The sequence below is a fragment of the Danio rerio genome, chromosome 13 (genome assembly GCF_052040795.2).
Source record: "Danio rerio strain M-AB ecotype USA chromosome 13, GRCz13ab, whole genome shotgun sequence".
Taxonomy (NCBI): Eukaryota; Metazoa; Chordata; class Actinopteri; order Cypriniformes; family Danionidae; genus Danio; species Danio rerio.
Genome location: NC_141033.1, coordinates 19175638 through 19193126, shown reverse-complemented (window position 1 = coordinate 19193126; position 17489 = coordinate 19175638). Strand labels below are relative to the sequence as shown.

General features: G+C 35.8%; 1 protein-coding gene and 2 long non-coding RNA genes across 8 annotated transcripts in view; 2 read left to right on the top strand and 1 right to left on the bottom strand.

Moving 5' to 3' along the window:
- Window positions 1-2698: 2698 nt before the first annotated feature.
- LOC137487383 (uncharacterized) lies at window positions 2699-3521 on the bottom strand. 2 transcript variants are annotated; one of them, XR_015505841.1, is made up of 2 exons: window positions 3301-3521; window positions 2699-3186 (listed from the first exon to the last, which is right to left on the bottom strand). It is a non-coding gene; the product is annotated as an uncharacterized LOC137487383 (long non-coding RNA). The 2 variants fall into 2 exon arrangements; XR_015505840.1 differs by having other exon boundaries at window positions 3430-3521.
- lrmda (leucine rich melanocyte differentiation associated) overlaps window positions 3505-17489 on the top strand; it is a 597710-nt gene continuing 583725 nt past the window's right edge. For 2 of the 5 annotated variants that reach the window (XM_087277938.1, XM_087277935.1), the window contains exons 1-3: window positions 3505-3538; window positions 3616-3720; window positions 4129-4229. In XM_087277938.1, the coding sequence (XP_087134064.1) occupies window positions 3679-3720; window positions 4129-4229 (143 nt within the window). In that variant the 5' untranslated portion in view covers window positions 3505-3538; window positions 3616-3678. 5 annotated transcript variants of the gene reach the window in all.
- On the top strand, window positions 9595-15281 carry LOC147834173 (uncharacterized). The gene is made up of 3 exons (XR_015505847.1): window positions 9595-10695; window positions 10927-11555; window positions 12827-15281. It is a non-coding gene; the product is annotated as an uncharacterized LOC147834173 (long non-coding RNA).

The window sequence follows — 17489 nt, the reverse complement described above, 5'->3', positions numbered from 1 at the left end:
AACCATAAACACAAGATCAACCTTTAGTGTTTGAATTCCCCAATCAGACAAGCGTTGACAAGAGCAGACCAATGCAGTGATAGAGGGATGTGAATGTCACATGTTTTCAATATAATATACACCGCCCTTCTATTTCTATCCCCACCCCTCCGTCAACTGTCAATTCTGCTCGACCGCAATCAATCAGTTATTTGTCAGTCGCTGTCAATCCTTTTCTTACTTCACGTCAGCTTTTGAAGCTGATTATGTGCCGCGAGTGACAGAGAAAAGGGCAAAAGAAGCATCCAGAAGAAGAGTCACTTAATTTGAAGGGAATGTAGTTTCTGTTTTATTCAGTTTGGAAAGGTTTCTGTTTTAAACCTGCGGTAAGACAAGATGCCATTGCCCGTGTTTAGGCTATTTTAAATCGAGGCAGACAGAAAAGCAACACTGCTCATTTATATAGACAGAAAAGCAACACTGGTCATTTATATTACAGTTTATTTAGGAATAGCCACAGTTGAGTAAACAAGTTATTTTTATAATAGTAGGCTTTTTTGTGAATTTTCAATAGCCTAACTTTTTGAGGACAATTTCATGATATAGCAATTTGTATATAGGCTAAGCAAAAGGTAGACTATTAAATAAAAATAAAGACATTAAATGAATTTAAACATTTTGCTGTAAGTGTAAATGATTAAATTTACCATTGACTTTCATACTGTAAATTACCCTACATAAAGTTCATTGTTGTTATCAAAGTTTATAAAACTTATTTCCTCCTGAATTTAAAACAAGTAAATATAGGCTATTTGTTGATTTTTCCGTCTGCATGAGCAGAAATTCTTTTTTTTTTTTAATACGCAGAGGTTTCAGACAGGTGTAGATAATAGCTACTTCCAGTAATATTTTCCTCGTCTCACATGCAGTTTCAGGTTTTTCCGGACTCTATACATGTTTTGGAGTTGTGAACTTCACTGGTATCACATTGCCTCGAGCGGAAAAACAACAAAACTTCTACTCACTTGTAATGTCAAACAGAGTCGAGAATACAATACTAATTATTAAAGAAATAGTCCAGACAGTTTCCCCATTCATGTCAAGTACATTTTATTTACACACAATAAAATTATTAATTTTATTTGACGATACCAAAAGACATAAAAGAAAGAGAAATGGTCTGTCAGACCTTTGAGAAAAGAAGTTTAAAATGCCTTGAACTATTCACCGCTGAGACGGCTAATCAGTATTGAGGCTCCGGGGCAATCGGGCAGCTTTTCAATGCGCTTTGCCTTTCATCTCTCACTGGATGGAGGCGCTCAATTAAAAGCCTATCAGTTTGTAAGTAAATCAACGCCTATCAAAGTTGTCACATCAAACAAAACGATTATTATTGCAACCCGCCTCCACCATTAATCTCTTTCTGCGGTAATCCGCTTGACAGGTCATCTAGGAGAGCAAGAAAACCTGGAGTGGACAGTCATCAGCGTGAAAGAAATGTATATTTTGTTGGAGGATCTCAGACACATTGAAACAGATAACACTTGGTCTATGACAAACAGTGAACTTTGCTGGTTTGCCATAGCAATTAAATATATGATGTTTTATTTAAGGCACTTAGCGTATAGGCTACATATAAAATGCAACCTCTTAAATAAGGAAATAAAATGGTCAAATTTCCCAAGTACATCTATCGTTTAAAATAATATTACAATAATTTTATTTTAAAATCATATAGCCTAAATTTTAATTAACGTAAAATAACTATTCTATCCTCTTACTCGTTGCACACACGCATACACACAGACACACACAACCTCTCTAAAAATCAATACTTACTGAATGCATGCTTTTAAAACGCATTTGCAATATTTAAAAAGTTAGAATTAATTATCCACAATGCATAGGCCTTACTCGACATGCTTAAAAAACAAATATAGAGTCAATTTGAAATGAACAAGGAAAAAAATTTTTTTTTTCTTTCTGGCTAAAAGAGTGCATTGCATGTTTAAATGTAAGTTTTTAAAAATGCAAACATTTACTACATTATTCACTAATATAACCCAGACCCTAAAGTTGATACCGGCCATTTTTTAAACAAGCTTATCGCAGAATCTTTCTTCAGTATGTAAAGAAGTGTGATTGTTTTCTGCACAGGCTGTCAGCGCGTGACACACTGCGTGAGTTATTAGAGCAGAGAAGGGTAACCATAAATTTCCAGCATCGGGTAAAAATATTCTCTTTATTGTCTGCATGACGAATGAGCCTCTGAATCAGATACAAAACACTCGGCATTATCCTTAAATGGGAGCATATTTTAGTGGGTCATAATTCATATTATTTAAATGCAAATGTATTTTCATATATTTCATATCGTCATGTTTATGCATGACTAAATGTAGTCATTTAGAGAGCTGCCTAAAGCGGCCAAAAGCCACGTAGTAGTGCAAAACATTTTTTTTTGTACTCAAAAGTTTAAGGATCGCACAATACAATTTATCAAAATAAACGATTTCACTTTAATTTTACACAGAATTTCCCCCCTCATGTTACGAATTGGCTAGATTTGAAAGGGTTGCTGAAAGCACACTAAAATAGAAACAGCATAAAATCAGTTCCAATAAAAACAGTATTTAGGCTATTATAATTTTAGTGTTTAAGAAAAAAAAAACTAACACAAGTAACGTTACACCGCAGAAATGGCATCCAACTCCATTGATTTAAAATGCAAACAGCTTTATTTAGCGCCCGATTCCTTTCTCTTAAAGCATAACATACAATAATAATAGTAACAACTGCAATAAAACACAATTGTTTACTAACATGAGTTAGGCATGCATTACAAAGCGTTTAATATCATTAAATTTGCTAAAAGGCACTACAGCGAACCACTTTACCTTATAGGTAAAACACTCAAGCGCGCGCTCCAACGTGAAACCACAGGTTCGAACATTTACAGGCACACTCCTTTTATTTTCTACAAAGACGATAATATAAAGAAATTTCCAGTGAGGTCTAACCAGGCACATTTTGGAAGTCAAACCGAGTAGGTACATTATTCTAGTGTTCGCGCGGTGCCGCCAGCACAAGAAATCCGACTTGTCTCCACACTGTCTGCGCGTCCAAAACTTCCGCCTATGGGAGGATCCATAGTGACGTCACGACGCTCCCAACCAAAGCTCTTGAGCGACTCTCTTTCTGCGTGTCCTGTCATACGACGATAAACAATAAAACTTTAATATGCTTTCTTTAACGTAAAGCAGCGTATGACACTCCAATGCTAAGAAATGCAGTTCAGTATGATAATGCAGTGAAACATACGCTCTGAATTGCAATTTGTTGTATGTAAACACACACTTTGCCGATTTGTCCACACTTCCAGTGATTAAAACAACTGCCTTTGAATGAAACCTGCCTCTATAGCTATTAATTATTGTTTTTTAGGCTTACTTTCATGGCAAAACATCTTCGGGAGTATCTCATAGCTGAGCAGATTTGTGCAACTGAATAGTGGCGCGTGCTTCCGTCCAAGATCAGCTGACACGAGCACGCGGAAGAAGTAAAGCTTTTCATACGGAGAGTAGTTTAAAAGTTTATGTTGAAAACATAAAGCTAACCTTTCAGTCTTATGCCCAGAAAAAACGTCAGTGGGAGTCTTCGTTACATGCTTCTCTCCTTCTGAACTGTCATTTGACGGCAATGGCACACAACGAGTCAATGGTTGTAGTGAATGGAAGTCAGGTAAGTGAAATATTACAAACACGCTGTCCTGTGACCTGTGTTATGGATACAAGTGGCGCCAAACGCCCCTAAGTGTGCGTTTGTTTTTGTTTGTCATGAAGTGTTATGTAGGTAAAATAAAAGAGAATTTATATAATATGTAGCAAGTGTACTCTAGTTAAAATAAACAAAATACATAGGCTATATGTAAAGCTGCTTAGTTGTTGTTTAGCATAATGACAGTGGTTTATCATTCACATAGCCGTACATGATGCGTTAGCATTCACGTGTATATGAACAGCCTCATATTAACCTTTTTATTTATTATATCATCAGCAGAAATGCTCAAGATTGTATATTTCCTGAAAGACTAGTACTTTAGAGTACTAGAGATGTAATAACCGATATATCTTTCTCTCACAAATGTAGGTGTCCTGCATTGGGCATGACTGGGAAGACATTCCAGATTTTCTTGGGACAAAATATGGACAAATGGCTAGAAGATTAGATCTCAGCTTCAACCAGCTGAGGTAAGTTACTCTTTGTTTTTAACTCAATGTTGAGGCCCGACATTTAACTGTAAGCAGACCTTGCTCAAGTGGTATTAACCTCAGAAACAGCATTATTGGCTGATAATGATTAAGGTCAAAATGTGAGCTGTACAAAAAAATTAAAATGGGTCTCGGGGTTAAACATCATACATAATATAGTATTCTGTCATTCATCGCTAAAATGTCTCAGATAATAGGATGCAAGAAGCATGGTTGTTCAAGTAGAGACCAAACAACATCAATTAGTTGTACACTGTATAATTGAGGTAAAGTTGGTTTTATATTCACACATTCGGACATCGTCCTTAATAATATAATGTCAGAAAAGTATTCTTTGCAAATTCCAAATAGCTAAATTATATTAGCAGCCAGCAAGTATTAAAGTACAACATTGTTTACAGCCAATTGAATAGTGCTAATGTTGTTTTGAAGTCATATTTACATGTGATTCAGTTAAATATTCACAGTACCATGGTAAACAATGTAGGAAGCATGTCACAAGTTGTCATTGAACGAATGTGCAAATATAAAACCAACTTCACCTCCATCACAGTACACACACACTCATTTTGGTTTGTAGCTTCACCAAATAGCAATATATATATTTAGAGCAGGTGTTCTTGGTTGAAACAAGCTCAATTGATCGCATCCAAAATAAAATTTCATAATTATAAAATATTGTTGTGCATACTGTTTATTTTTGAAGACTATAATGACTATATTGTATATAATAGTTGTTTATACAAAATAGTTTGACAGCACTAATCCTCACTAAGAGTAACTTTACATGCTGCTTTGCCAAAGCTATGGAATATCTGGCATCTGAAAGCATATTGACCAATGATGAGGATGCTAGGGCTGCATGTTACTGGGAAAACATGCAATGTTGTTGAGTGTTGAGATAATGATATTTCTTACAATATAACTAACTTTAATAAATGCATTGACAACACTCATAAAATTTAGATTTTCTATAAGCTGTTGTAATTTTTCTCTCTTGACTTGCATTATTATTTATTTTTAGCTTTAGGTTCACCTAACAGCATTTACTCAAGAGATGGAGTTAAAGATAGTAAAGAGCCCATCTGATTGGTCAGATTTGGATGGACGCATAACACTTATACATTTTTTTTGCACTTCTCTTTGATATGGATATTGCATATACTTTTATTGTAATAATGATAATGTTCTAATATATTGTGCAGCGAAGGAGGATGCAGTGTTGATCAATCAGCTCATTCACCATGTACCACTAAACAGAAGTGCAGAAGTTTCATCAGCGCTTTCTTTGAGCTAATATTGTCACATACACAGGGCTGTTCTTTAACACAAACTCTTTTGTTACTCATTTGCTTGAGTGGACTAGTGGTCAATCTAAATTGGCTAGTGCCACTGTGTAGCCTCGCCGCTGGTCTGAATACCCTAACCGGCCATATTTACAGGAAGTTCATGATGATTTTTATTATTAATGCATTGGGCTCATGTACGCATATGAGAAGGGTGAGGCATCATGTGTGTGTAGATACACACACTCACACACACACACACATATATATATATATATATATATATATATATATATATATATATATATATATATATATATATATATATATATATATATATATGTGTGTGTGTGTGCGTGTGTGTGTGTGTGTGTGTGTGTATCTACGCACACATGATGCCTCACCCTTCTCATATGCATACAGGAGCCCAATGCATTAATCTACACACACAATACCCGAAGGCCACTTTTTTGTAACATTTATAGGTGTTTATCAAAGCCACTGATTCTGTAGTTCTGTGTTCTTCAGTTTGGTGCTTTAAGGATGTGTTTACACTTGCAGTTAGATTCTCTTTGTTTGACTGATACATTTATTACTGCTTCACCTGCCGTTCACGCTGCATTTTTTGGAACAGAACCTAAACAAACAAATAAATTAAAACTTCTTATGACATCTGAGTTTTGTGACAGAACTTGCTGAAGATCTGAAACAATGCTGTTGGCTAAATATGCTCTTCATATTTGAGTGCATGTAATGGTATTTTTAAATGCTGGGATTTGTTTACAATGCATGTATTGAATTATAATGTACAACATTGCGACTAAGCTGAGAAAAGCCAATGCACGTTTGAGCATTCTGTGCTGTTTGTGGTCATCTTGTGACATCATGTTCTGTTTTGGGTCTGAGTTGTGCTCATATTTCAGTTGATCTACACCATAGGTCATTTGGTACCTGACAGAGACCCATCTTTTTATAGGTAAGACAGGAATGTCTGCTTCTGTGGTGGACACCAAGGATGGAATGTTCCAACGCATTCTCACAGCATTTTGTAACCTTTTGATTTATTAATAGTTCTTATGAATTCGTACTATCTGATTTGTACATTGTAGTATGATTTGCTTATCACCTAATGACAGTTGGGTTTAGGGGTGGGGTTGGGTGCCACGCCTCTTTTTTAAAAATCATACATTTTCATATGACTGAACTCATACGAATTCGTACGAATTAGCCACTAAACTGACAAAATGTAAAATACTTACGTTTTCTTGTAAGATCAGGCTGGAACATTCACAATAAATCAGATGAAATTGTACCAGAGTTTCTAAAAATCCTTTTATCGAACCCTACCATGAAGGAACGCACCCAAGAAAGTAGCTGCTTGACCACAGATGTACATTATGTTTGTATCATATTTAGCTTTTGAATATGTAATATTACACTTCCCTTGGCTAAAGAGAATAGGCGAATTGTTTTAGAAAGTGCTTGTGTGAAGGATGTTTCTATCATTGGAAACATTCTAGAACATTGTCATAAATGACAGGATGCCAACCGCACACAACATCTCTGACTCAATCTACCTGTCGCGCATGCCATCACACCTCTGCATTAAGTGCAATTTAATACATGCATTATGTGCATTACTTCGTCAGCCGTGTCATCGAGACATCAGAGAGCGGCGGGTACAGTAGCAGCGTGCCATGCTGTGGCCAGATAAAAAGCCTGATCAATAAATGTGACATGTTAATGCTGAGCAAATAGAATAAAAGATTCCTTTGACAGGACACGAAGAAGCACCTTGTGGCAGCTGGGGAGGGGGATGCCATTTCACCAGCAGGACTAGCAAAGCTGATCTGACAACTAAAAGAGAGGAGATGATGGTTATAAGGTGCCTTTGTTTCAGACTTCTTTTCTTGACCTGTCAGGCCTTGAAGGACTCTGAATGGGCCTCTTTTTGTCATGTGAAAATTGTCGTCTTGAGGCAGTTATCTGTGCTGAAAATGTGGATTCTTCCATTTAATTGATTCGCTTTGCACTGGAGTCTGTCACATTAATAATTGCCAAATCCTGTGCTGCTTCAGTGTGTCGCGCGTAAATGTACGCTTATCGGCGCATTAATATTCCTAATGAGCATTTGTGACTGGAGACCTGGCATTGGGTGAAGACTGTAAGAGCCCAGAGTTGTCGATGTGTAGGTATAAAATTTAATGACTTCTTTGCGGCTTACATTTGAGAGCAGGGGCACTGGTAGCTCCAGGTTTTATAGAAGAGACACCAGCACCTGATTTGGTAGCACCATACATATGATATAAATAATATTATGTGCGTTTGAAAGCTTAAGTTGATGGTAGTCATATGTTAAGACTGAGATGAGGAAAGCAGTTCATTCACCCAGCATGGTAGTTAATTAAACACTGTAACTCCCTCATTTGTAGATCAGGGAAAATACAGTTATATCCCCTCACTTCTATAGCTAAATGCAGCATACTATCTATCTGGTTTTCATGGTATGTTTGTTGTAAGACAATAGTATTCTAACAATATTTTGCATGAAGCATTTTTATTATGGTTAACAAAATAAAAATCCTGATCTAAAATAATTTTTGGGGCATGGAAAAAACATAAATGTTATTTAAAAAATGTTGTGTTCATTCAATTTTAAAGGGCACCTATGATGAAAATCATCTTTTGTAAGCTGTGTGCAGACAGAACTATGTGCAGGTATAGTGTGTCCACAGTCATAGTGGAGTAATGAAAACACAACAAGTCTCTTTTTTTTTTTTTTTCCTGACGTTGAAAAAGGATTCGAATCTCTCCCATTTTGAGGTGCAACATAACGTAGGAGTGTGGTTTCCCCACCCACTGAAATGATTGACAGTCGCGTATTACCATGTCTCCGTAGTAGCACATACAATCATATCCACAAGACAGGATGTGCGAGATCAAAAGATCTGTTCAGCTCGCTGTGATCATCAATCATCTTCAAATGTGAACAAGAATGAGTTTTACAAGTTTGAAACATTTTCAAAACAGTGCATGTTTGTGATTAAGAGTAAACTTTCTACAGAATTCATGACCACAGCCGCATGTCAGTACAATTATAAAAGAAGGTTCTTCAAAATGGTTTGTGAACTTACCTCAGGTTTTTTTTTGAACATTAACATAACGGATGTCTATAAATCAGTGGATTTTAATGTGTAAAGTGTTAAATCTCGAAAAACGGTTAAAATAGGTGCCAAAAAAAAACAACAAAAAAAAAAACAAAGACTAAAATAAAATATATTTCGAAAGAAATAACCACCAATAAAAATATTACAAACGTTGAGAAGAGAGAGAGAGAATATCAGATTTGTTTTCATTAAAAACAGCTATTCAAAACATTGATTAAAAAAACTACAGGGATACTAAAAAAACATGGGTATAAATATAAATAAATAATATTTATATGACTTAACTAAAATGCTGTACGTGTATTTCATGACTACTTTAACACTTCTACGTTGACAATGTAACATTTGGTGTGAATATATTACATTTTTGCCACAAAAGCGTGGTTACAGTTTATGTTTCCTGTTTTTCACATTAGTGTTGATTCATCTCATAAGTAAAAAAGCTTGTCACGATATAATTTTTTTGTTATAATTTGTTTTATTGCGCCAAAATATACTATCTATATACTATACTTACATACTACTATATGCTGTAAATAATATTATTGTCATTTTATGCCACTCATTATATAATGACAATGTTATAGCACCACAATGCAAGTATACTCTTCCAAACGTCACATTATATTTTATTCTTAAGATTATTTTGTGAATGTGAAAGCGCAATATCCTAAAAAAAATGTAAACAGTAAAAAAGTAAAAAAGTAACAGAAGCTGCGATATCTGCTACCAGATCTATTTGTAGTTGTCAGGCACCCACATCATAATATACTATAGTTATTTATTGTAAACTTATACTAATACTACTTTTTTTTTAAAACCATACTTAAACCTTCAGTAGAGATAGAGATGTTGGCAGTCATTGCTAGATATGGTTTTTAATGTATAGGCATAAATGATCAGTGTAACTTGATGTTTGGCCTTTCAAAGTTTCATGTAGGTAAAATAAATGTTACAAATGTTTCAAATCAATTGTCTGTTGTTTATCTCAATGCTACTCATTGTATCAGTTTCATCACTAATGTTTCCTTATAGTTTCACCATGCAGATTAGAGAAATATGTAGCATGGCTAGATAGAAACATTTGAACAGTGCTTTATTGCCTTTACTCTGAACTATAGTAGTCATTTGAAGTGGATCAAAACAGTTTGACAAGAATAGGTGGGGTTCAATAATTTTCGGACTTTGAAGAATCGTTGGGATGCACTTTAAGTACTGACTCAAGATAAGTTCTGGAATAGTTGGACACATTAATAGAAGAATATTGGTAAGGATTTTTGGACAACGTCATCATGTTTCTTCATCTTTCCATTTAACCTTGTAGGATTTGCATTACAGATATAGAGGCATTCAAATAAGTGAGGTTTAACCACTCCACAATGCTTTAGTCTAACCTTAGGTACTTTCAATCCAGAATCACACTTCCAATATTAAGTTTGTCAGCAAATATCTTTCCTCTTTGACATCCATGATTGTATCAAATGCAGAGTGCCAAAGCTGGCTCTGAAATAATTTTTTTTACCACATCACAGAGTCTTTGAGCAGAACAGAGGCTTCTGTTACTGAAGCTGTTTTGGTCATATGCTTTGTTGGGGTTAGGGTTACATTCAGTGTGAAATTTAATTTATAAAGAGGCATGTGATCAGAATAAAGTGAGGATGTGGCCTACAGTCAGGATTTCACTGCCTCTTCTGCCATGTTCACACAAAGACCCCACAGTAAGAAGTTAATAGACAGACATCCTGCCCTCTAGCATGAGGACTTAAATATGTGAACATGACAAAGTGATGGAAAGGTTCTTTTGTTGTCCTCGGGGCTGCCACAAGACAATCTGGGTCATCCAGAAATGAGCATTTATTGGAGATGGGTCACGATAGATGTCTAGGCATCTAAATAAGTTGTAGATTCATAGCTTGTATTGTTTTTATTAGCTGTTGTAGTAACAGTTGGCAGGTCTTTTAAAGGGATACTCCACTCAAAAATTGTTTCATTGTTTACTAATTGACATTTTTGGGTGGGGTATAATTTATTTACAGGAAGTAACAGTAGGCCAATAAATAATTGAATTTATTCATATCTTGAATATTGGTATAAATCTGGTAAATATGTTCTCCTATTTGTATATGGAGAGAGAGAGAGAGAGAGAGAGAAAGAGAGAGAAAGAGAGAGAGAGAGAGAGAGAGAGAGAGAGAGAGAGAGAGAGAGAGAGAGAGAGAGAGAGAGAGTGTGTTTCATTTTGATTTAATGAAAACTTTAGAATAGTTTATCTTGGCCTGTTCATTTTTCTGAAACTAAATGGTCTAAAAACCATCAGCTCTGCACATTAACCATAGCTGCATCTGAAACTGCCTACTACTCAGTAGGTACTGTATTTGAATTTAAATGGACTACTCAGCTGTTAGAAAAGTGCATTCTATACTGTATGAATGTCAGTAGTATTAATGGAACTCAGACATAGTATATCCGCTATTTTGTCATGATCACGTGAACTACACGAGTGAGTTGTGTCGCTTCACTCCTCTTCATGTAATTCTCTCACGGGGCATCATAGGGTAGCGTAGCGTCCATCCGATGCACACTTCAGAATCTCACCAGAGTAGCAGGTCATCCAGGTAGCCTAATTCTCACATACTGATTTTCGAATTTTATGAGATCAGACATACTACTCTGCTCGCATACTGATTTTAGTGTACTAGATAGTATGAAAGTATGCGATTTTGGATGCACCCTATGTCTCCTTAACCAAACACACCTGATTTAGATCATCAGTTCATTAGCAGAGACTGAAAGATCTGTAATAGGTGTGACAGACAAAGGAGACAAACATGCAGAGTTGGTGGTCCTCTAGGAACGTGGTTGAGAAACATTGCTCTAAAAGATAATCTTATTTGAAAACATTGAGAAATTTCATCTGTCTCTCCTCATTCATGAACATTGTGTTGTACATCGTACAAAAGCAGTCCAAATGTTAGAAATAATGTCTATACAGTCACACATTGGTCTTATGTGTTTCTCTGTAAAAGCATATGTGCGATGACATGAATGTGTTTCTCAGAGAATACACTTTTGTAGATTCGTGAGTGTTAGTGAATGGTGACAGAATATTAATTTGTGGATAAACTAAAACTTTTATTTATGTAGATATTTAGGAAAACCACTAGCTTATTTGAAAAAATGAATATAAACATTTTGATAATTTATTTACAGAAAGCAACAGTAGGCCAGTAAATTATTTAATATTTTCTGATCATGAATATCAGTATAAATCTAGTAAATATGTCCTTATATTTGTATATTTGGAGTGTGTGTGTGTGTGTACACAATTTGTTTTAATTATTAAATGAAAACTTGGAATAGTTTGTCTTGTCCTGTTAATTTTTCTGAAACCAAATAGTCCAACACAGTGTTTCTCAACCATGATCCAACCACCAGCTCTACACATTATCCATGGCTGTGTTTGAATTGCCTACTACTAAAATTAAACATACCGGCCGTTAGAAAAGTACGTTCTATACAGTATGAATGTGAGCAGTATGAATGGAAATCGGACAAGGCACATCGACCATTTTGTCATGATTATGTGACCTACCCGCGTGAGTTGAATGACTTCACACCCATTCATAAATTTTCTCGTGGGGCATCATGGCATAATGTCCAATCTCACTAGAAGAAGTAAGTAATCCGGGTACTTCTCGCATACTGATTTTCGAATTCTATGAGATCGGACATACTACTCTGCTCGCATACTGATTTAAGCATACAGCAGGGGTCACCAACCCTGTTTCTGGAGAGCTACCTTCCTGCAGAATTCAGTCCCAACCCTGATCAAACACACCTGAACCAATTAATAGTACCTAAAGCAGCACTTGATAATTACAAACAGGTGTGTTTGGTCAGGGTTGCAACTAAAATCTGCAGGAAGGTAGCTCTCCAGGAACAGGGTTGTTGACCCCTGCTATACAATGGAAGTATGGAAGTATGCGATTTTTGGATGTAGCCCATGTCTCCTTAACCGAATACAGCTGATTCAGGTCATCAGCTCATTAGCAGAGACTGAAGGACCTGTAATGGGTGTGACAGACGAAGAAGACATCTAAAACATGCTGTGTTGGTGGTCCTCCAGGAACGTGGTTGAGAAACACTGCTTTAAAAGATAATACTCTTATTTAAAAACATTATGAGATCTTTATAGAACACTAATGAATATTTTCCTTAACCTATACTTATTATTGAACCGACTAACTTTGAAGCAGTTTACATTTTTTTCAGAGCTATATATCAAGATGTTTTTGAACCATTTTGGACTTTCAAAATGGAGGTTAGATGTTCAGCAAGGCAATGGCATGGTCACAATAATGTACCTCAGCCCAGAATCATTGCATGCTATCGCAGGCTGCGTTACCTGATGTGAGAGGTGTCAGAGAGAATCCTAGAACACATGCATGTGAAATCACATTCAGTTTATCAGACTTTTCACTAGGTGCCTTTTGTGTGGATTTAACGTTGAGTTGGTGTGAAGGTGATGCGGTACCTTTCTCCAGACTCGCCATGAAGAGGTATTAGTTCGTAGACAGGAGGAGTAATCCCAGGTCGGGGATTGCTGTCAAAGTGTCCCCTCCAGTGTCCTAGACATGCATGGCTTTGTGGGACGTGGATAGTGAAAGAAAAGGGAATGTTATTGTCTTGTCTGGTCCTGTCCAGATGAGGGGTAAACATGATGGCCCTCAGTCATGCAGGGGAACGAAGTGGCGGTGAATTCCTCCCTCCGGTGTCGCTTTCTGTCCTGGAGACCTGACAGTCTGTCTGTCATCAGCTTCAGCATATTACACCACCTTACATACGAGCCAACAGCCAAATCAAGGAGAATATATTTCAAAGGGAAACGTATAAGTTGTGTAAAGCTCGAACGTAAGAGCAAAACATCCAAAAGAATTTACAATGATGCTCGTAGCTGCACAGCTGGACGGAGGATCTTTCGAAAATCATCATACGAGATTCCAAATTAACTCACTCAAAAGTCACCTGCGTATGCGTCTCGAAGGCAAATCAAATATGCTAACTTGCATTTCCAAATGGAGCCGTTTTAAATGGCGACAGCCTGTCACAATGAGATGCAAGTAGTCTGATGAAAACCGAACAAAGAAGATAAAGTACGGTGGCTGGGTACGCCGAGAAATGAAATCTAACCTTGTGTGGACTGTCAGCAATGTCGTTTTATATTCATATCTAAAGCACATTATAGTATTACACTCCAGCTCATGCTTCACTCATCTGTCTCTCCTCATTCGTCACGGCCGAGACTTTGTCTTTCAAGCCCCCGCGCGCCAACACCAGAAGGCTCCTGTTAATTGACAAATGAGAGCCTACGACATGAAGTGCTCCCTCAACATCAGAGCAAGGTGGAGTCTCCTTTTTGATGGGGCTATTATTGGCATAAGCCAGTAAAACGCATTGCTCTTCCACCGAAATGAGAAGTGACAACGGTAGAAGGGCCTGTCATTGTCTTCCGGGTGTGTTCAATCTGCAACTGTGCCAGTATGCAGATAAAATGTCAGTTAAGAGTACGAGGGAGAAGCTGTCGAAATGAAGTCGTCAAATCACTTAGCCCGCAGAGGCTATGGAAATTGATGCTTTTGTGGAAATGAGAATTTTCCATATCTGATCTATCAGGCTTATTTAGCGCTAATATTTGGGAACGGCTCAGACTGTTTGGCTTGTATTAGAAGAGGATGCCGCGTTCTCCTTAGCCCTGTCTGGTTTGTTAGACGGACGCAAGTGGCAGAGATGGAATTTATGCATTTTCATTCAGTGTGCCGCTCTTATAAATCAACTATGAAGCAATAAAATTTCATTTAATTTCTCGGAGCAAATTTGTACCTCTGTGATTGCTGCAAGATTGGGATGAGTTGACAGGCGAAATTGTGAGAATATAGAGAAACCGTTTTGGATGCATTATAGTTGACATGTTTGTTACTTGCTTTTTTGCTAATGGATATTTTAAGTTCGTTGTTGTGCATGCCTTGTACAGTCTGTGGTTGTTGTGCAACTTTCTTCCACTGTGAAGATGTGACCCAGTTATGCTGAAGGAAATTATTTTGAGGTCAAAGCAAACATGACATTAAATGGTAGAGGGAATTTCTTTTTTAGTCAAAGAGGGAGAAGGATATTGGGCAAAACCATTTATACTTTTGGACCTCATCTGTTTGCATTTTATGTGTGGATGTCTTCTAGTAGGAATTAAGTATGTTTAGAAGGACTTAATTAGAATATAGTTATAATTACTTAAGTTTAACTGATAATTAACTGAGTATAATTAACCATTTGAGTATTATTATGAGCATTTGTTTATGCTTGCTAAAATATACTTATATGACAGCTTTGTTTTTTGTACTTTGAAATGTGTCTTGTGAATTTTCGTTCAACTGCATAGTCCACATACTAAAATATCTGGTCAGGTTTATTTAGAATTGGGGTTTAAATAATTAAGACTCTATAGCAGTGGTCCCCAACATTTTAATCCTCGCTGACCAGTCAACACCAGACAATTTTATAGCAGAAAATAATATAAAAATAGCATTAAAAAAAAAAAAAAAAAAAAAAAAAAATATATATATATATATATATATATATATATATATATATATATATATATATATATATATATATATATATATATATATATATATCTCCACTTGAAGTAATGAGCTTACACACAAAAAACATATGATATAAACAGCTCCTTAGGCCGCTGTTATTTGCGATCTCCAGCAGTTGATCTTCTTGCACACACATGCTGGATTCACCTGATTTGTTAATAAATGGGTTGTGGATCCATTTCTTGGCAGTTTGTGAGTCTTTCACGGCGCCTTTTCCAGTTCTCAAATAAGCTTTCCAAAGACATTTGTTTCCTACTCATTTTGCTTGCTGGTGGGTTAAATTTTGGCGCTCAAGTGACCAAGAGAATACGGTAATTTAAAAAAAATAAATGACTTTTTAAAATAAAAGAACGTTCAGACTCGCATAATAAATAAAATAGAAATAATTAATGATTTTCTGTGCGGTCTGGTACCAATTGGTTCACCGGCCAATATATATAATATATACATTGTTTGTATTTTTATGCTTTGCCACTATCCTACCGTCTTTATCATTGCCCATTTCTCAGCAAGGAGTTTTTAATTAAGTACAATTGTACAACGATATTCTCTTCTTTTGCATATTTTTCATTTATCTGCATATTTCACCCAAATTTTGACAAAATGTGTTAAAAATGTATTAGACGCTTTGCATGCATTTAATGTGCTTTCTATTAGAGCTGCACGATATTGGAAAAATCTGCAATATTTTGTTTTTCTGCGATTATATATTACAAAATGAATTTTATTTCACAAGATGAATTAAATAGCTCTATTTGGAAAGATTTTATTAATTTAGATAGATCAGTATGATAAAGTCTTTTTTATGCAGTGCGTTTGCATAAATTATAATAAATGACAAGCATATCTATATACGACAGAGCAAAGATAAAAGACAATTAAACAGTGCTTTATGGTTTTCTGAAGAGTCTAACTGTATTCATGTACAGATATTGAACAATCAAACATAAAATAACATGGTCATCATTGTATAAATTATTTTAAAAATAATAATATTTAATAATATCTTCATAATTTTAATAAATCTAATCCTGCGATGTTACTATTGCAGATACACACATTGCGATATCTAGGCTCAAACAATATATTGTGCAGCCCTACTTTCTATGTAAATGCAGTAAATTACTTGTGAATATAATTTTAGCAGAATCAAAATGGGCATTCTCATTCAAGACCATGGGTGGAATTAGTAATTTGGGGCCATAAGCAATTCCAGGTATGGGGGCCTATAAAAACTCAAAACACTCTTTTTCTGTATACATATTATTTTCCCTCTATAGAATCATGTTTTTTGTTGTTGGTGTTTTGTTTTTAAATAAATGCATGTTAAAAATATATATATTTTAGTGAAACCTTTATCTTCTCAATGTAAAATTAAATACAATAAATTCACAAATAAAAAACAAGTTCACAAACTAACTATATGTACAGTTAAGTAGCCGTTTCGGTGATTTGATGAGATTTTCATATTTGCATGTGCAGCATCAAAGAAACGTTCCACTATTCATGGGGGCCCCGAGTTTTGAAAAGAAGTAATAACGTTAAAATGTTAATGGTTACAGATTGTGCAACATATGATAGAAAATGTATAAAAGATCTATATGATTAATATAGGCTTCTTGACAGTGGTCGGTGCCCCCTAATTCCCCCAGGGCTTACCTTGCAGGTAATACATTTTAGGGATACAATGATTACAGTTTTTGGTTGTAAAATGTAAATCTTACCCTTTTAAAAAGAAGAAATGTAGTGAAATGCACTCTAGATCAACCATATTACAAAAATGTTTGGTATTATTAATTTGGATTTTTGTATTTTTGAACGCGAGTAGAAATGTGTATGAAAAGCGTGTTTCACGTGTATGAAACGAGTGTTGCAGTGCTTACACGTCGGTCCCAATATGTGAGCACAAGCCGTGGGCCTCCATTGGAAGCGAATTTGCACATGCAAAAGATGCAAAATGTGAACGACCCTTAGTTAATAGCTTCAGCTATAGTTAAACCTTGTGTGTAAGTGTGAGTGTGAGTGTGTGTGTGTGTGTGTGTTAACCTCTGTGTACAAGCTCAGAACCTTAAACTAGCACACAGTTGACATAACTTTGTTTAGTTGCAGCAGTTTTGTTCCGTGCCACGG